Raw genomic sequence first — 21,838 nt, 5'->3', positions numbered from 1 at the left:
CGCTCCCCTGCAGAAAGGAGTGAAGGCCTGAGCTCTGACAGGCAGGGTGAGCGTGAACCTGAGTCATACACAGCCACGTTCCAGACTCTGCGTTACCCAACTTTCTTATACAAACTGCAACATGTAATGTAAACACTCTAGAGGGATGTATCTTACAACACAGGGAATACAGACAATGTTTTACAGTAACTATAAATGGAGCATCTATTGTACACCTGAAACATATATTTTAAATCAGCTATGTCTTTATAAAAAATTAAAAAATAATTTAAAAATGTTATCCCTTTAATATTCAATTTGGTTTTTAATTAACTACTAAACAGCTTAGAATATATAAAAGCATTTAAGTGTGATGTTTGTTTACATATTTATTTACTTTAGCCTCCTGCTAAAAGAGAAATTAAACAATTTTTTAAACACAGCTTAACAACCATAACAACAAAAAGGCAAAACTGAGAGTGAAGAGAAAATGGAGATTCAATACTTAAATGAAAGCAGGGGGAGGTAAACTCATAAAAATGGATTCCATGAAGTCAGGGCAAGTGTTAAAGGCCGACTAGAAATTCAGCTGTAAGATTCTTGGCAGCTAAAGCAAAAAGAAAAAGATGATGGGGCAGGTGGTAGAGTGTGTGCTTAGTGTGAACAGGGTCCTGGGTTCAAGCCCCAGGGCCTCCACTAACAGATAAATATACCTAATTACCTACCCCCCAAAAGAGCCCCAAAGAAAAGAAAAAGAGAAATTTCTTTCCAAAAAAATCCTGATATTAAATTTGGATTAAATACTTTAAAAATAAAAGGAAAATAGAAAAGATGAGTGACACTGTGAACAAAAACCCCAGCTGGGCTAACAAGCTAAGTCACAAATCTAAGTGTGATAAGTGTCGGTTTACTGATCTAAGTTTTGCTGGGCTAACTCGTAAATCTGAAGTTCAGTGTCAGTTTACTGGGCTAACAAGCTAACTCGTAAATCCAAGGTCAACAATTGTCAGTAACGTGATCTGTTCCAAATTGATAAGCTTCAGTGTACTGATTCCTTGCTTTTTGTTGTTCGAGCCTTATTGGCTAAAAGCCCCATACTTGTAATTAACCCTATAAAACCTCATGTGCACGTCTTGGATGTGCTCAGGGCTTGGGAACAGAAGCCCCTCTGAGCCCGCTGGCATAATAAATCTCAGTACTCCCACCCTCTGAGTGCTGCTTATTTCTTGGCTGGCCTGTTGTTTCCGTAACAACACAAGAGATAATGCCCGTGAGATAAATCTGCAATGGCTGCTGGCAGGTCCCCATGTCTCATGTGGGAAAATCTGAAACATATTTCTCACCACTCAGAGTCATCCTCAGCCCACCCCACATCTCCCGCTGTTAAATGCAGGAACACACGCAGGGCCCGGCCTTTGCTCTCTCTGTGTCATCACAGTGAGACAGGATGGAAGGGGGCAGAGCAAGCCATTCAAGAAAGACCACAGCAATTAACATCAAAATGGTGAAGAATTCAACCCCCAATAGGTCTTGAGGCTCAGGATGAAGAGATTTAACTTCTAGTAGATCCTGAGCTTCATTATACACCCATTGTAATAGTAACATGGTGAATAACACGGCCCCAGGCACCATGGCCGTCACAAGGCTAGCCACAAAATGTCAAAGGGTGGAAAATGGCCAACTCCCTGGAATCCCAGCCCCTTGCCCTAAGGCTGGTCCTTCTACTTATTAGCATATGAAACCACGAAGCCCAAGAAAAGGAGCAACACAGAGCCACATCCCAGGAACCCCTCTCTCTACCTCTTCGGAGAAGGCCCACACTATTTCTGTGGAGTGTGTGCCTACTTTTAATCTGAGCATCAAACCCCCATACTTCGTGACGTTTCTCATGCCTGTCAATGTATCTCTCTGAATAAATCTACCTTTACTCAACACTGGCTTGTTCTTGAATTCTTTACTGCATGAAGCAAAGGAACAAAATCTGGTGGGGCACATCCCAGGGGCTCAACGGAAGCCTGGGACACAGCCCTTCTCATGCCCCACATATTTTTTCTTGTATCAACAGGACTGGGATGTGAAGTGAGGTCTGAGGCCCCAGCTAAGGGACAGAAGCAGCCTCCAGGTCTCCAATTGGTGGGCAGCCTCTCCCCCATCAGGGGCCATGGGGTCTGCCTGGTTCTGTGTGTTTTTTTGTTGTGCTGACTCCCCAGTCAGAGAGATTTCTCCTTAGGCCTGGCTCCACAAAACCCTTCTCTCCAAAATACAAGCACATCATGTCACAATCCTCTTGTTCAACCATGAATTGTTCAGCCAACTTTTTCCTTCCCCAGTTAAGTACCTAAATGTCCTCCCTGCCATCCCACCACTTCTTTCTTTTTGAGAACTCTGCACTCCCCACACACCATCCTGAACGCAGGTGCCTTGCTGGCTGGGACCGAGATGTTTCAGTCTCAAACATCCTGAGTCCTTTCTCTTTCCACTTGCTAACTTAAAAAGGCCTTCCTGTGTCTCCCACCGCTCTGATTCTGAACGTCAAAAAATGCTCAGGTTACATTCACTCTGTGAATACCTCCCAGGTTTTGGCTAGGTTTCCTTCCCAAGATCTTCATTAAGGAGCTGCATCAAGAAGTTTAAAGGGGCTATTCTTACATTTGAGTGGAGGAGCCTGCAAGAAATTTAAATGGCTTTGAAGAGAGAGTTAACCAGGGACAGAGAGGTCGCAGGTCCTAGTCAACAGTGTCATGAGGCAAAATGTTCTTCAAAGGCTCAGAGTGGCTTCTGAACACGGAGTCGGCAGGGAGGAGGTGACAGGCAGTGAGTGGGGTGAGAGACACAGGGTACGGTCCCCCAGCAGGGGAAGAATTGGTTATTTTCTAGTTTTCCAATTTCTTACTACCTTTTTCTCTTATTGCCACATACCATTTCCTACGAATTAAGCATATCAATGTCAGTCATTTGGGCCACTTGGGAGAAGCTGCACGATGCCATTCACAGGGCTGGGACATGACAGCCACACCAGTCTAGGTTGAAAGACCAGTGGGGGTATTTCCATGGTAATCACGGGCATGCAGCAAACTCCCCAGCTTCAATGACCTCCTCTCAAAGTTGGCGCCAATAAAACTACCAAGCAAAATGCGTGATGATTCTGGCCAACATCTGTTTATTAGTTAAGTGCCTGTGACACCTGCCACTTAATAGGGAATGAGTACGATCAACGAGGCCCTGTCTACCTGGCCACACGCGCCCTGCCTTCCTGCCTTGGTGCAGCAGCACAGCTTGTTTAGCTGAGATGAGCGCCCCCAGAGCAGCCCCGATGGGAAAGCTCCCAGCTCTGCACGGCCAGACGTGTTCCTTTCCTTCTCAGAGCTGATCACAATTTGCTGTCGTCTGTTTTTATGTTTATCCCTTTTGTAACTGCCTCTCCTCCGGAGATTTTGCTCAAGCAGCACAGGACCAGGTGTGTCTTGTGGCCTGCCGGATATTCTGGGCTGGGAAACAGCCGAGCCCACATCTGGCTCTGGTGCTGAACGGAGAGAGCAGAAGGCCCAGGAGCCCATGCTGAACCGAGGCCCCTGCACACAAAATTATGGTCTGACTTTGGGCAAATTACACAGTCTTTTTTACCCTGAGATTCCTCATCTGTCCATAAAAATAACTGCCCATGGCACACAGAGTTACAAGTATTAAAGGAAATCACCAAATTCACAAAGTAGCCAAGGGGCTACCAGTGCATCCTAAACAGACACATGCTGCCTTTAAGGCTCTGACACACACCAAGCGTGGTGGTCGAACAAAGTGTACACTGCTAAGTGTCAGTGTGTTAAGTGCTTCATGTGTGCTATAATAATCTTCAGAACTTACAACAAGCCCAGGAAGTAACGAATATTATCATGCCCATTTCACAGACTCACCATCAGTTTAAGAGAGGTTACATTCAAGTCCAAGGCGCTATGGTGAGTAAATGGCGATTTCAACCTGAATATGGGCCCAGGCCTGGGCTCCATCTCTGTCCCATCCACCTGACCACTGCCTATGAATTCCACCTGTCCAATACCCAAGTTGAAGCCAGCCAGCTCTTAAATGCAATGTGTGTCACCGTTTGTCAATGTTGGTTCATTACCATAAACAGTTCTCAGAAAGCACTTCAGAAAGGAAAGTTGGACTCACATACCTGCCCACAAAGAAGAAGAATTCTGCCTTGCCTTCTCCTGTAACGTGCAGAAACCCTTCCCATTCACCACCGAATCCTTTTGTATGCTTCCTCCGTGTTCATGTTTACACATGGCTTATTAAAGTAGAAGTTACCTGCAGTAATTCCATCTCGGTTCCATTCCAAGCTTCCAGATTATCCATAATCAGGGTAATACCATAATTTTCTGTGAATGAAAACACTACAAATTGAATGAAAATATTGCAACCATGTCACTAAACAAAGAATGCTGAAAACAAGTCATCAGCGGCTGCCGCCACCCCCCAGTGAAGACAGGCCTGCAGCCATTCACAACGGTGCCCTCTGAGCAGACTCAGAATAAGAAAGGACAGATTACTGGCCCTAGATAGCTAGGTGCTTGTCTAAAGTATATATTCAGTCAGCCCAAATGTTGGCTTCCTCCCATATATTGAAAAGCATTAAATTCATGAACTTGAGATACCTGGCTTTCTTTAGATAACAAGCAATGTTTTATTGTTCTGACTACCTGGTCTTTGTTGTAAAGCTCCTATATAATCCTAGCTTCTCCCCTACTCTTGCGAGCAGTCCCTCAGAGTGTTCTGAGAGGCGGTCATCCTGGCTCGAGTCCTTCTGACAAATAAAACATAACTCTTAATATTCAGGCTGCACGTTTATTTCAATCAAGTCCCAGAATAGACACAACTCATCAATTGTGTAATGGGACACACTGGATCAGGAACCAAAAGAGTGTAGTAGTCCCTAAGAACTACGGCTCCCTCTTTCTTCCTGTCATTATACAATCCCACCAGAACTCATTACTTTGCTGTCTGCTCCTCTGGCAACCAAACTCAGAGAAGAGTCAACTCAGCAGAGCGTCCTGCTGGGGAGAACCCCTGCAGCAGCACTGCAGGCTGCCTGCCCTCCCGCACGCTCTGACGACTGCTAGTGTCCTCCGTGGAAACCAGGCCAACAGAGCTGTTCCCTACAGCTACAAAGTCCCAAATATTAAATAAAACCTTTCATTTTATACTATATGTTACATATATACCCATCTCTGAAAACAGCTTTGCCAGAAGCCCAAATCTTCAACATTAATCTGCAAAGGCAAATCAGGTCCCCAAGGGAAAACAAGTCTTAAGACAATGCTAAGACCTCCAAAGTCCTCTCCACGACCATAAACCAAACTGCCTGTAGGTCTGCAGCTGCAGGAGGCTACATGTCTGCTTTTAAAGCAACCCCTTCCTTCCCTCGGGTGCTACAATGCCCTTCTACGCCCTCCCATCTCAGGGTAAGAGCACCCACTGCAGAACCTTGCAGGGCAGCACTGACAGGACTGGACAATGAGGATCAGAGCAAAACTAAGCCTTCTGATGACACGAGTTGTCACTCTGTCACTTTACAGATGAAGATATATATAGAGAGAGGTGGGGTGTTATTGTTCAAAGTCACACAGATAAAAAGTGACAAAGTCTATAACTCTGCTCCTCCCTCTGGTGTGACGCCCCAACTGGGACAACCACAGGGTTCTTTCGTGCCTGCCTGACCAGTTCTTTCCTATCACTCATGACCCACCACAGGGTCTGAAATTAGCCTGCATTTGCAGCATCTTTTCCCTCCAGTTTCTCAGGAACAAGGCTGTTCGGGCCACTTTATGACTTCCAGGTCCCCGAAATCTCCGTGCTCAGGCTGCTCTTGCCTGTGCATCCGGCCCGCTGCTCAGAGGCTCTTCCTCCCCTGCAGGAGGAAGTTTCTACTCTTCACAGGGACACCCCCTTAGGGGATCCCTCCTCTCGCCCTCAGCATGGCAGGTGTCCCAGGCCACATCGCGAGATGCCCCAATAGGACTGCATCTGCCCAGGTCTGCTAGTCAGACCAGCAGCCTCAGAGCCAGGGATTATGCCCAGGTCACACTGCAAACCTACCGCCCGCCTCACAGACCCCAGCCAGCAGGTCACCTGGAAGTCACAGCAAGTGCCCCACCCAATCCAGAAGCCTCTTCATTTCCCAGCACCACTGATGACTGGTTTCCAAACTTTGGTCAGTTTCGCACAAAACAACACCTTCTACTGTGTAGCGGGTGGTTTTTGCTTCTGCACCCCATTCTTACTGAAAACGTTAAGGGAAACCAAGAAGCCTCTTCTCAACCCTTTTCTGATGATACCCTCCCACCCACAATATACATATGCTCAAGAGATTTGGATCCACGTGATTTTGTTTCCCTTACGATAAGTGGCTCAAAACACTGCGGGATTATTTTTCCTTTGAGGGTATTAGGACTCAGTTTCTCGGCTTTAATCTGTTTTTGTCTTTGTCTTCTTTGTTCCTAGCAGTTGCCACCTCTTACTCCCTTCAGCAGCCTCCCTCCCAACTTCTAGTCTAGGAAATCAGCTGTGATGAGGGGCACGGGGGCATTCACAGAAGATGCAACAAAGGCAAAAAGAGGCTATATAATTTGCCAAAGATATCACCTTCAACCCCCAACAGAGTGTGTCATGTCCCTGTGTTTAACTCTTATTCTAAGCAAGTTAACTTTTTGTAGATTATGTTTATAAAGATGAGAAATCAAAATACATACAAGGACACACATCAACTCTAAGATATTCATTAACTCCACTATTTTGTTTCTATTTATTTTATTTGTATTAAAAAATTAAGAACCCCTGCAACCAATATAACAAAATGTTACTGGGTTTTAAATACAGAATATAGAGGGGTTAAGTGTGTCATTACTCATCCTTATATGTATGTTCACAAGATAAAATTATTTGAAAGTCTCTCTCCCCTCTCCCTACTCACTACTGGCTCTCACCTGAGCTCCCAGACCACACATCTAACAACCTTTCACTTTACCCACAGCTGAACTCATCAGTTTTCCCCCAGAAATCCCTCTGCAGCTTTCCCTCCTCAGAACACAGTAGGACCATCATTTAACTCATTAATCCACCCAGAAACCTGGGCCTTACTCCATCCTACCTTCACAGACAGCTTTAAATCTTTCTTTTTACCATCTAAACATGCCTTCAATCTGTTCGCTTTTACCCACTATCCTACCGCTCAAGTGGAAGCCACCAACACTGCCCACCTGGACTCACGAGTCTCCCAAGTGGCCCCACAGCCACTCTCCCCTACTTGAGACAAATGGGATTGTGTCACTCCCATGCTTTTTGGGCTCTTTTCAGACCCACTGTTCATAGAAGAAACCCCAATTTCTTCACCTTGTGAAGGTGTTTGCCATGAAACTGTCAGCTCATGGAGGGCAGGGCACGCCCTCTCCCCTCAACCCCACTCTCTGGCAGAGCATCAGCTTGGGAGGACCCGCTGAGCTACATCAGCCTGTATCCTAAACCTGGTCTTGGGTTCTTAGCAAACTGCTTCACTTATCCATACATATCCAAGGTAGATAAGAAAGATTTTAGATGTTGAGCTAGACTATTCATTTGGGGATTTTGCACTGGCAACCTGCAAGTATATGTTCTAATGTTTGTGTCTTGTTAAAACCACACCCAGATTAAAGGAGTATTTGTGGAATGTCTTCGGAGTAAAAGGGTTCTGTACTTTTACAGATTTTATGTTTTATAACATGAATAACCCGGACAGGGTCACAAATGGAACCGCCTCACAAGTGACAGAAGACAGGTGAGATGCATATAGCAACAGGTCACAAAGATGGTAAGAGCAAAGTTGTTTCTCCAAACCCCAAAAAAATTCCTCCAAGAACAGAAAACTCAGAATTTTGAAAGTAAAATACTATCATATAAAGAAAGAAAATAAATAATCCTCTTCATCAGGGTTTCAAGATCTGACTGCAGAGTTATTAGCAGGCTATACTGAATCCTAGCACAGAAAAATCAGATGGACTAGTGGTGAGTAAGTTCCAGGAAAACGGCAGTAATTCCTCCACTTGAAAGAGGACACACACTCACTTGTTCAAGGTGATTGCAAACAACATTCTGCAGAAATTCAGAATATTCAGGTACCGCTTCTAGATGGTGATGACACGGAAGGATGGCTTGGATGCATGCTTCTAACTGAGTCACCGGCATTCTTACACTGCAGGGGGAAACGGAGGCCCTCAGCCAAGAGCAGAGATGTTCCTGTCATGTATCCCAGGTCGTGCCTCGGGGACTCAGTGTCCTGTAGCAGTCCGGCCCCAGGCGAGGACCAGCAGCGTGGCCCACCCAAGCAGGAAGGGCACTGTGCTTGAGAAAGCCCACACCAGATGGGAGCAAGAGTGGCTGGTGGGGTTTTGTGAACCTATGAATGCTCATAGAAAAACACCTGCATACATTCAAGTGATACAATTAACAGTAGCATTCTTTTTAACAAAATTTCAAATGTCAGTGGTAATTTTACCATTCCTTTTCTCTTGTCCCCTGCACTCTGAGACAGGCTTAGGTTCTCTCACACTTGCAGCTCTGATGCAATAGTTGTGAAGTTATTTTACTTTACTGCAAGTGTCTTCACTCCACGTGTCACTGTGACTGTCGTCTCTTAACACAGTCAGATATCTTCCTGGATCTCTCCATGAGTTCCTTGCTCCTGCTTCTCAGATCCTGAGATAAAGAACAGGTGAAGGCACATGACTGGAAAAGTCAATGTGGACTTGAGCAAAGTCCTCAGTGACCCCCTAGGTGAGTGTTGACCACCCCTTAGCTTTGATTCTCAAAGTTCTGCCCAGGGTGACATCCAGACAGGAGGGAGTCCTGGGCCCAATTAAAAGCTGTGTGGCTTGGGTGCGGGGAAAGGTGCAGGAGCTAGTTCCGTAGCCGGGACCCTCCACACCTCTGCTCCTCTCTCTCCCGAGGCCCCGCTGCCAAGCCCCCACGTTCCCTGATATTCTGTCCTTCTCTTCTACTCTACTTCAAGCCCTTTTCCTCTTCCTTTATTCCCTGATTATCTGCAGCTGGAGAGATTTTTCCATCACAAAATCTGAAAAAATTTCCTGCAGCTGAAAAAGAGGTCTCCAGAGGTCAATGCCCATATGGTGGTTCCCGAAGAGAGCCCCTGGTTTGGGGGACCCTCACCAACACTCACGGGACATCCGGTATGTTACAGGGTCGACCACCCCCAACAAGAGTTTGCTGTGACCCCAAGGCACGCACAGCATCCCTGCTCACTAAAGTGTAGTTGTAATCCGTTATTAAGAAGCAAAAATAAAAAAAAATTTCTAATGTTTCTTACTAAAATTATTTATGAGTTAGAAAAAGAAATTGTAAAAGAAAAGAACAAATTTGACTCCATGTTAGATGTGTTCGTTTGGCTTTAAACCTGTACCTTGTTTTCTAGGCTCCGACTTGCTATCTCTGCACCTTTTGTAAAAAAAAGTTGCCTTTAGCCTGAAATATCCAGGACAGCCTATTCTCCGGGCTCTGATCTTTAAGGATATTAGCTCTTCTACACTTATGTACAGATGGCAAGTTGCAAAATAGATAATAACCTTTCTTTCATTTGGAGGTTTTACGGGGGCACCTTAATTTGACCCACCATGGACAGCTGCAGGAACAAAGGATTCCAAGGACAAACAATTCGTACAGCGAGAAGTTTGCAACAACCAACCACATCCCCGCCACTTTTTAGTATAAAAGGAGACTGAATTCTGCTTTGGGGAAGAGAGTTCTACTGGATATCAATATGCCATTTTCTGGGTCTGCCAGATTTTCAAATGAAGTCACTATTCCTTACTCCAACATCTCATCTCCCCATTTATTGGCCTGTCATGCAGCAAGCAGAACGAGTTTGGACTTGGTAACAAAATGACTGCATTAGAGGTAGTATGTCTCCACTGTTTCCTCATTTCCAATATGTCACAACCTATCAATTTTATATGCTGTTTAACAACATGACAAAGACCTATTATACGGAATTGATTCCACAGAAATAAAATTATTTCTACTCCCTCAAGACTTTTTTCTTTTCTGTTTTATTTTGTTTTGCTTATTGAAAAGAAAATAAAAGTCAAATCATTTTATTTCATGTATTTTTATAGCTACATAATGTAAATACTACAAAAATATTTAAATTGCAATAAAACTTGTTAATATATTTGTATAAAGATATATAAACAATCAATGCAGATTAGGAAAGGAGTAGATATTTACTAAAAATCTACTGCACATCCAGTCTTTTACAAGCATATCCTGGAATATAAGCTCTATTATCCAGGGGTCCCCCACCCCCATTCTCACTGCCGATTCCCTTAGTAATCAACTACCAAGGCACCAGCATAGAACCATGCGATCGCTATTTTAGGTATAAATGAATGAATTAGCTCATTCAATTCTAAAACAGAAACCTTAAAATAAATACTGAACTTATTTACAGATAAACAAATTTGGACACAAAACAGTACAGTTTCTCCCCCAAGACACAAAGATAATAATTGGTAAAGGCAAGATTTGAACTAATCTGCCTGATTATAAAGCTAAGGTGGAAATCCCCTTCGACTGTGTAGGTCCAGCAGCACAGCCCATCACCCTATCTTTGTTCAGATCTGGCTTTAGACAGCCTGAGACAGCACCCCATTCCTATGGAACTCGAGGGGAAACGATAACAATAAGGATTTTATATTCAGTAGTTTCTTAGGTCTCAATTATATAAAGTGTCAGCAGGTCAGCAGAAAACTCTGGGAAATATGAGTGGGTCCAGAGCTTTTCGCTGATAAGAAACTCAATCTATCAGGACAGAGTGACCTTCCCATGAGTGGCCTCATGAACATAAACTAAAGGCAGCTGAAATGAAAACTAGCAAGAACATGGAAGTGAAGCAGGAAGGATCCCTACTATCCCCTGCCCAGTTGCCTCTTCACCCGCGTGGACAAGATGGCAGAAGACCCAGGTTCTTGTCTAAGTTACAACATCATGGATTCTCACCCATAAAATGTTGCGACTCTATGCTGTCTTAAGTCCTTTACAACTAAAATATGATGACACCAATATCTCAGCGGAATGTCTATGTCTCCACTTTCTCTCTTCTATTAGGAGACTATATCTATGGCCACAAACAGAAATTCAATTAAAAACACCATGCACGAAGCCTGGTGAAAGTCTGTGTAAGAGACATTGTTCTCACTCTCTGTGAATGAAAACTCAGAAAAAGTGGACCTTCTCCCTCTGTAAGTGGGAGGTAGACTGATTTTGTGTGTGTGTGTGTTTGCACGCACATGTGTGTGTGTAAATCATGTAAAATATATTCTGGGATTTGCACAGTTTTTTTTATGATACTATCATTTCATGAGGATGAGCCAACCTTTAAAGTAATTTGAATCTATTTTTCTGAGAGGCTCTTTTGGTGGAGGATGGGAAAGGGGAAAGGAAAGGAGGAAAGAAGTAAATGAAGCAAAGCTGTAAGAATACTGCTAGGGAAAGGCAAGACATTAATTTTGTTCCTACTTGCATCACACACAAATTAGGGACTGGCTTTCCCCCATGTCTTGTCAAGCACTGAGCTGCAGAAGAACAGGCGACAGCCCATTTCTCACTGAGCTTGTGACTGTATGTGACATCTTATAGACACAAATTATTTAACCTGATCAAACACTCTAGCAGCAGGATGTAATTCTCCTAAATTGAGAGACAAGAAAACAGGAAGTGAAAGACGGTATATAGCTTGACAAAAGTCAGAGGACAAGTAAACTAAAGAGGATGAATTCAAACTCAGATCTGAATGCAGAGTCTGATATTCCCACTCCCAGGGCTGGAAAATCCTTAACACAAGGTTCCCCAGCTCCTCTGCATTGTTCCTGGCACCAAGCATTTCCCATGGCGATGGTCTCCAATTCTCAGACACAGTGCTCTGTGCAGCCAATAACCTCCATTCGACCTTGATCATCTACCTGCCACGCCTACCAGGCTTCACCATACAGGCAGGAAAGCTGGATTTCAAGTGCATACAAAGCCACCCTCGTTTAAGCTGGACTGTTTATCAGCTTTTCCAGCATAAAGGCAGCCATGAAAGTGCTCACAGTTTGTACATGAGCCACACTACCTCTCTCCATCTGTCTCCCCACCTATACTACTTAGCTATGACCATTTTGAGAATCTTGGAAACAAATTTTTAAAAACAGAAAAGAAAGGATTCTGTAACAAGTACTTAATACTTACAATTTTAAATGAGAAGTTACAAAGTGAGTATTTACAAACCGAATCTGCCTTCCTAGGTGTCAGTTTTAACAGTTAAAAAATATAATAGCAAAAATTTCTCACTTAAAAAATTAACAAAAACATCAACAATAATCTGGAATAAACTCAAAAACAATGCCCATGTTGTACATGGAGAAAGTACAGGACTGTACTGAGGGGTAAAGTAAAAGTGTGAAAGTAGAGACATCAACCTTTTGTATGGAGGAAAGCAGTTTTAAAGATGTACGTTCTCCTAAAGATAATTCAAAATTACTAAAAAATCCCATGACCAACACTTATCTTTTTTTTTTAACTTGAAAAAATTATATTAGAATTCTTCAGGAATAATAAAGTCATAATACAAGCCAAGAAATTTAGGGATCGAAAAAAGAATCAAAAAATTCAGACTGTAATATATTAAATAAATTTTTACAATATGTAAGATATAGTGCTAGAGTAAGAAAGTAAGATTGACAGAAATAAATCATGAGCTCAAAAAGAGACTCTAGTATACATAAGTATTTTTTACAGGTGGGATTTCAAATTAAAAAGCAAAGTATGAATTTAATAATTGTCTTGTTACAATCAGAGAATACCTGGAAAAAACAAATTCTATTCCCGTCAAAATGACCACAAGAAAAATGACAGAAAATGATGTAAATATTAGAAAGTACTAATAAGAGCAAATACAACTCTTTGCTCATATCAATTCAGCTTCTCCTCACTGTAACAAGTACCATTATCATCTCCATCTTAGAGATTAAAAAAACCTACAGAAGAAATTTATACCATTATAAGAAAGCATTTCTAAGAATAAAACCCAAAAAGAAGACATTTACTATCTTAAGATTATTTTGGGCCACAACAATAATGAACCTACTGAACAAAATGAAAGGCAAGAAATGACAAGTAAAAGCTCTCTGATACATGTTGATGAAGACAAGGGGTTAATGTTCATAATACACATTGAGCTGTCACAAAGCAGCAAGAAGCTCCCCCACTTAAATGTTTGCAAAGGACAAAAGGGATCATTCACTTTTTAAAAGTCAGATGGCTAATGAGTGAAAAATGCTCAAAACCTCACTGGTCATCAAGTGCAAACTAAAATAATGAAAATCATTTTGCTCGTCATATTGGCAAATATGTTTAAAAGATATTATAGCTAGTGTCCATCTTTGAGACAACAAACTGTGAGCGATCTTTTGGAGGATGACATGTCAATGGATATGTAAACTCTGAAAAACGTGTGTGCACACAGGCTGAACTCCACTTTTAGGAATCGTTACATTTAGAAAAAATCAGTTCAAAAAGATGTACTCATCAGAACATTTGCACAGCACTGTTTACAATGGTGGGAAGAAATGCTGAAGTGAAATCATATCCAGCGATAGAGAATTGGTTACATAACTTATTCTACATCTTTTCATGCCCCACAGGAGAAGGAATTTCAAGATTCACTTGAAAGCATCCTGTGATGTATGAAGTTGTCACATCCAAGGACTAAATTTCCAGAAACCTTAGCTAAAGGAATACTCATACAAGATCACAGGAATGTTTGTACAAGAAGGATGCCAGTCAAACACCCTTTCTGACAGTGGAAAATGGAGAAAACTTAAGTGTTCACCATCAAGACAATGATGCGGTAAATCACGGAGAGCTGTGGGCACTAAAGTTGCAGCGTTTCAGCGTGGTCCAAGGCCTTGTCCACAGTACTCTCCCACGAAAGGTGTCGTTACACAAGAGACCAAACCTGCACATCAGGAGACCCCTTTACTCTATCTGAAAGGACCGGGTGAGTCTGGAGTGGGAGGAGGTCTATGATATATACGTTAGTGAATAAACCGAGCTGCAGAAAACATATAGTATGGCCTTATTTTTCAATAAAGCATATATACACACACATATACATAGATTTCTCATATACGTGTATGTATGTGTGTATATATATATGACAAAGGCATAAAGGTCATGAAATATATACTCCACATTGTCAGCAGCTTTTACTCTCAGGAAAAAAGGGGAAGGGAAGTAGGGGACTTTCGGTACCACCACAGTTCTCTTTTCAGAATTTCAATTAAGTATACTTGGAATTTAAAAGTTTACTTAAGTACAAAGTAAAATGGATGATGCCTCCATAAAACAGAATGCTATACTGGTCATTAAAAATCATGTCAGGGGAGATAGAATATTGTAGAAAAATGTGTAATAAGCCGAATGGAAAATGGAGGTCTCCACACAGTAAACAGGCACACAGTGCTCACTGGTTTTTATGACAGAGCTGATACACACTGATGAAAAGAACAGAAAATAGATGTTAAAGTGTTAATTATTATCTTTGAGTACTGGGACCAGGATAGACCCTTTTGACTCTTTTTTCAGACTTTTATATTAAATACACATTATTTTTCATCTGAAAAATGCATTTTTAGATGTCTAGTACCACACATTGGAAAAAATACATGAGTAGTTACAGAAACAAATAACTAGGAGACACCGCAGCACCGTCACACAGTGTAGAAAGGGCGATCCTGAATAACACCATGCAGTTACATAAGGACCCACAAAGTGAGAGCACCCGCTGTAACAGGACGCAGCTCCCTTCCATTTGTCAGTTGTGTCTTCAGGGCTGAGGCATTTCTGAGCACGGCCAGTGTCAGTGCTGGTGTCTGGATGGATGCCACTGGAGGTGAGGGCACCTGCAAGCCGAGAGGAAGAACAGAAGTAATCCTCTGCTTTTTCTGTCTTGTTTCTTTGTTACTTTTAAAGAGAGGCGTAAATAAGATAAACTGAATCTTCCTTACTGAAATTTCACTAATGAAGCCATTTTTAAAGTGTTCACAACTTATATTCTGCCTATAACTGTCTTTTCAAAAAAGCCTCATATTTATTAAATGTTAATTAACTCAGTTAATTAACTACATGTTGAAACCTTTTAAAAAACATGAAATGCACTACGTGAAAGCACCACACATGCAGTGACTAGCTCAGCTGTCTTTACGGCAGTGCAGTCAGCCCCCACCATCCCGAGACCCTGAACTCCTGATGCTGGGAAGAGAGCACGCTGCTTCCTCAGATGGAGAGAAACGGTAAAAGCATTTTCTGAAATCTACAGCACTGACAAAACATAACTGCTTAATCCCAGGCTCCTTGGAGGCTGTCATTTTCCGTTTCTGGCCAACACCCGTCAATGAGCAGAACCACCCCATTCCCGAGTCATGGGACTCACGTGGGCAGCAGTTTTGGAGAAATTTCCAGTTATAGAATGTTAACCAACTATACATAAAACTCTGAAAAAGAAAAGATGCAATACTCAGATTTTGGAAGACACTCAAAATATTCTCCTAAGTCTTAGTATTTGGAAAGGCTGGGCTTCTCCTAAGCCACTTATTTATTTCACAGCCAGTGAGCATCTCCCACAAACCCTGCTTCCCTGTGTGTGCTGGGAGCCTCAGGAACATTGATGCTGTCTATCTTATAAGTCACAAGGCAGAGGCGTGTGTCTCACGCCTGCAACTCTCACACAGGCTCAACTCCGAGCCTCAATTTGTGAACTTGGCCCCATTTTCTCACCTGTTTATTTGGTATCTGTTCTTCTGTAAGCTGCCTGAAGTGCTTCTTGGAACAAGTCAGAAGAATGAGTGGGTAGAGAAATGGACAGATGGACAGGTGAGAGATGGGCAGACAAACAGGGAGACTCCAAGAGAAGGGGCGCAAACAAAATTTCCTATGCAAAACCCTCTTCTAGTCAAGGAAGAAAACCATCACGAAGAAGTGTGAAGAGGCAGGTGGCTTAGGACTGTTTCCTGGATTCCATCAAAAGTCACACCACGTGATAAGAGGGTAGAAGTATAAATAATAAAAGAAAAAAGCATGCATGTTTGAAAAATATATCTACATTATGTACTTTCTAAAGAATAGATTTATATCAGCAAGGCTCAATAACACAATCTTTGGGTATTTACAGAAGTGAGAATCCCATCTCCAATCCGCAAGACATCCCTTCGGAGCACTGAGGGTCTACACGGTGCGATCATAAAGCCGTAACCGCAAAAGCTGTGCTATCCTGCACTTACGAGGAACGAGCAGGTGTGCTTGGCCTGCCCACGCGCGTCGTTTACAACCCACAGCACCTCTACGGGGGAGGGTGACTAGCGAGCCCTGTCTCTGCAGGAAAGAAAAAAGTCCGGGAGAGGCTAAGCCGACCTACAAGTTCTCCATTTCACAGGACTTGTCACTCCAGAGCAGGACTCGAACTCGGCCCACGTTTGTAACCACAGTACTACCGTAATTTATGTGCTTTTTGTGTGTATAATACATTTGTTTCTGGCATGAAAGTGTATTTAATAAATGATCGGTTGTCTTGTATATTTCATTAGCTCACAATCTTTATATTTTTGAATTGTACTCTTCCCCTGGAGAAATGAACGGAAAGAGCAGTGGTCAGAATGAGGTGGGGCTTCATTCTTTATCTGTTACCTCATCTCATCCAAGTCCCCAAACAGGGAGAAGGAGCAAATGTTCTCTTCATCTTTTAAAGAGAGGGCTCCAGTGATGGTGATTTACTCAACTCCAAAACTAAGTCTGGGGGAAGGGCACATGCAGCAACGAGAGCAGTATCACCTGTAGGAAGGCAAAAAGAGCTCAGGGGATGGCTCAATGGGTCAGCCTGATTTAATTTCAATTGATAATTCAATAACACACTCTAAAAATACTAGCATGCAATGGATTTGCTCTTTCTTGACATCTAGCAAGTTTCCACAGCCGACATGTAACATTATCATGAACTAGTGAAAAGAAGAGTCCACAGACAAGGAAAATCAATGCCACAGGCAGGCTGAAACCCAGGCTGGAGGAAAGGAAGAGAAAGGGCATATTTAAGAAGAGGGGAAAGTCTGGGGAAAAGACATCATCACAAGGACTCTCAAGCATCATCCAGCAATCATATAATCATTCTTTCAAGAGAGAGTTACTTAGGTCCTATTTTGTGCGAGATTTTACAAAGGGCAAAGAGAGACCACAGCGTCCATGGTGGCAGCAAGTTGCGGGGCTATAATACAATTCTAATCTTGGTACCTTGCACAATTGTCCTCAGTATAAAGGCAAAAATTAAAGTAAAATAATACTATGTAAACCATACACATTGCTGAAATAAATTAAAGAAGACCTAAATACCTGGAAAGACAAACCACGCAAATTCCTGGATCACATTACAATATTCTTGGGATGGCAGTGCTCCCCAGAGTGAAGCACACATACAACGTGGTCTTGATCACAATCCCAGCGGGCTCCTCAGCAATAACTGACTAGCTTCTGCTACAATTCATATGGGAATTCGAGGGTCTCAGTAACCAAAACGTACCTGAAAGAGTAGAACAAAGTGAGAGGACTTGTAATTCTCAATTTCAAACATTACAACTGTATCTACAAGTGAGATTAGAGGCCATTTTTAAGGTATTATTGTGTTTATCCTTATTTTCTAAATTCTGTACAACGAATATACCTGTTAGAATAAGAAAAATAAAAACTAAAGTATCTTTTAAAACATGCACACCGATTCATTCATTGGGGAAAATTATTTTAACTATAAAGAGGTAAACAAATATCTAGTGATAAAGGACTACTTAAAAACAAGTCTGCATTTACAATTTTCATAAATTGAAAACTGAAAAGCACAAACACATCAAATTTCTAGGAAGACTGGTGAAACATATTAATAATTATTTTCAAAAATTCTAATTGCACAATGAAAACACAAGAAAGAGAAAATCGTGATTGACAGGAAACTGCGAACACGTGGAGAGCAAAGGCCTTGAAATCACTGTTCCTTTAACTCTGCTACTAGCTCAATAGGAGAGGAAATTCCTCACTGAGGGGACAGTGGAATCCCATGCATAAGATAGGATACACAGTACAAACTGCAGTAGTATCGGGAGTGAATATGTTAGAAGAATTCTGAAGTTACAACATTGCTGAAAAACTATAAAAACACTGACAGACAGATTAAAACACACAGTCATACATATTATATAGAAACATGAACTCTGCTCCCATGTTGCATAGAAATACAAACATATTTGTTCATTTATGGGCACTGATTACTTTATCCCAGGTAGAATATTTCAACTAAAACAAATAATCAATATTACACTCCTATTGTCAAATGTACTTGATAACTTACTCTGCTATGTAACCATATGTGTCTAAGATAGATCTAAAATTAGTGAAAAAGAGCTTTGTATGGTTTCTTGAATTCTTCTCAAAATTCCAAGCTTAATTTTAAAATAGATCTGAGCAGTATTTCTATATTATCTTTTCCCTTGTGAAATGAACAACACAGTCTGTTGTCAAAATTCTGTCCTTACAATGATTCACGAGCACCATATCCTCACAAAACTGCTGGACAGCAAGTCACTATCCAGACACTGTGACCAAATAAATGAAACAGAAGGAAGACAGTGATCCTATTCTGGAGGGCTTATAGTCTGTGTCAACACTGGGGTTTTTACTTGATTGGTTTGATTGGGTAGCAAAATAAAATCAATCAAGTACTTTCTTTGAGCATTCTATAAGTCATGACTGTTTTTAGTGTCATTAGCAGGAAAGACTTAAGCATGACTTGGTTAGGTCAACTAGCAACAATCATCACTGGAGAGTGAGTAATAAAGAAGTTAACTGATAGCAATGCTTCTGCCTACATGAGACCTAAAATAAATCTACACTGATATCCGAAAGGAAAATAAGGAGATGAGGTCCCCAATGAGAAAACAAACTAACAAGAAATCAAAAAATGAAAGTCATTTTCATTAACGATTCCAGGCAGTAGTGGAGCATGGTGGTGAAGATCACAAATGCTGGGGACAAACATGAGGGTCTGAAATCCCACAGCACTAGGTAGATGTGACACTGATATTTCAGTGAAATTTTCTGCATCTCAGTCTCCTATCCATAGACTGGGGACAACAACTGCACCCATCTCCTAGAACGGTCCTAAGAATTAAGTTATTTTATATATAAAAGCTTAAATAAAATACCTCAGAGTTTAAATAATACCCCAAAAGCACAAGAAACAAAGAAAACAGAGACAAATTGCAGTTCATCAAAATTTAAAACTTTGCTTCAAAGGGCACCATCCAGAAAGTGAAACAACAACACAGAGGAGAAAATTTTTTCAAATCACTTATCTGGTAAGGAATTTGTATCTCAAAATGAAGAAAAAAAAACCCTACAACTCAACAATAAAAAGGCAACTCAATTAAAAGGTTAATAAAGTATCTGAAAAGGTATTTTTCAAGGAAAATATACAAATGTCCATAAAACACAATGTAATGATGTTCAATAGCATTAGCTGTAAGGGAAATCAAGTCAAAACCACTAGGAGAAACCGCTTCACACTCACTACAATAGGGTATAATAAAAAAAAAGCGTAACAAGCACTAAAGAGGACACAGAGGAAGCGGAGCACACAGCCCTTGCTGGTGAGGATGTAACACAGCGTGGCCACTTTGGAAAACAGCCTGGCAGGGCCTCAGAGAGTTGAACATTTCGTTTCTGACTTACCCAGCAATTCTGCTCTCTGGGCACACACGTAAGAGAACTGAAAACAAATATCCACATAAATAATACCACATGAGTGTTCACGGCGACATTACTCATCACAGCCAAAAACAGAAACAACCCAAATGCGTATCACCTGATGAATGGGTAAACAGTGGGGCCCAGCCATAGAGTGGAATGTTATTCAGCAATAGCATAGCATAGAATAGTGACTAAGGCCACAACATGAGCAAATATTGAAAACGTTACTCAGTGTGAAAGAAGTCAGTCACAATAGACGTTTCCACTTATATGAAGTGACTCGATTTACATGAAATGTCCAGCACAGGCAAATCCACAGAGAGAAAAGTGGCTCCTTGGGGCTGGGGGAGGATGGGGAAGATGGGAATGTCTGTTTATGCGTACAGGGCTTCCTGTTGGGGGGATGAAAATATTCTAAGATTGAATGGGACGCACAATTCTGGGCATAGAGTAAAAACCGATGTACATTTTAATGGGTGAATTGTATTAAAACTCTTAAGAACAAAAGGACCTTGGGCCAGTATCTTCCATAGTAAATGCAAATTGCTAACTTTTATTAGAGGAAAAAGAAACTGCTCTCAGCATGAAAGCAGGAGATCAGCAAATGTGAGTTAACCGAAATTGGACAAGAGCATTTCACTTGAAACAGTTGCTGAGTGTACACGAAATATTCAGAAATAGGAAAATCACCTTGACATCACGAGGAAGCATTCTGTTTCAAATACAGATCAAGGATTCGGCAAGCCCAGCTGCCAGAAATGACCAGAGAAGAAACCTGGTTTATAAAACTAGCACCAGAGACAACAAGGAATGGTGATGAGGAAAGCAGGCGGCAAATATCTGGAACAGTTCACTACAAATAATTTCTCCACCAAAAATTGAAAAATAAAATGAAAGTGATGAAATGCTCTGTTGACATCTCGAGAATGGGCTTCCTTCTGTGCTCGACTGTTCTGTAACCCCGATTGAGAGACTAAGGAGAATCAGCATGGCTCCTGGGGGTCCCCAAAGGACTGCCCACCAGCACGCTGACCACCATCACATCTGCCAGGTTTGAATTGCAGAGAAGAGACCAAGTTCTGAAAGGCACAGGAAATATTGACAAGGGAAGAAAACGCTGAGGTCAGTCCTGGGACAGAGGCCCTCTGAGCAGAGGCCAGAAGGCTGCAGGTGAACTGCAGTAGACCTGGGGCAGGAAGGGATCACGGGGGAGCATATCTCAATTCTCTTCTGTCTCTGCCTCCGGTAGGAGAGATAAAGCCTGCATCCTTCTCACCTGGAACTGTGGGTTCTGGCTGGAAGAAGTCTTACTGACAAGGAATGATTATTCAAGACTCTGTGGAAAAAGTCAAGAAATCGAGAGGGATTAGGGAGCCATCTCCATAAGCCTCTCAAATGCTCCCATATTTATAGGGTATAATCAAAGGAAAACTTCGTTAACAGTTGTGAGATAGTAAGGAGGAAATTCGGGAAAGACAGGATGAGGCAGAGATTGTAGAATACACAATGAGTACAAAGGATTAGTGTATCTTTAGGGAAGTCATGGGGTGAGGGGAACAAGATACATTTTTAGATATGTTCATTAAAAAGCAGACCACCAGACCAGCCAGGTCCTTGTTTTGGGGATAATACATTATCTAACAACACACAAGCCCAGCGTTTATAGCTGAGGGTCTCGGTCCTTGCTTTACAACCAGCAGAGTGCTATCTAAAACCTCAACTACACAAGCAAAGCATTGTCTCTGCTTTTTAAGGCAAGGCGTCTGGAGTGAGGATGCACAGGAACTTGCTTGTAAAGCAGTATCAAAGCATATTTTTTCTTCTTAAAATTCAGAGGCGACTGGGGTGTGTTACAATTTGTTAACCCAATCATCTGCTTCCACATGGAACCATTATGGAGGACACCCTAGGATGAAAATCCTGGATGTGGGTCTCTTCCTGCCATCTTCAGCCACTCTCTCAGGGTCTAGGAACATCCGTGAATAACGATCCTACA

At 42.0% G+C, this 21,838-nt stretch overlaps 1 protein-coding gene across 1 annotated transcript in view; it reads right to left on the bottom strand.

Annotated features, from left to right (window-relative positions):
- Nucleotides 1-17,529: 17,529 nt before the first annotated feature.
- The window catches only part of LOC140690315 (trafficking protein particle complex subunit 9-like), a 39,571-nt gene continuing 35,262 nt past the window's right edge, over nucleotides 17,530-21,838 (bottom strand). The window contains exon 3 of the mRNA XM_072952016.1: nucleotides 17,530-17,626. Coding sequence (XP_072808117.1) covers nucleotides 17,581-17,626 — 46 coding nt within the window. The 3' untranslated portion in view covers nucleotides 17,530-17,580. The remainder of the gene's footprint in view (nucleotides 17,627-21,838) is intronic.

The sequence above is a fragment of the Vicugna pacos genome, chromosome 30 (genome assembly GCF_048564905.1).
Source record: "Vicugna pacos chromosome 30, VicPac4, whole genome shotgun sequence".
Classification (NCBI taxonomy): Eukaryota; Metazoa; Chordata; class Mammalia; order Artiodactyla; family Camelidae; genus Vicugna; species Vicugna pacos.
This window is presented reverse-complemented; position numbering and strand designations above follow the sequence as displayed.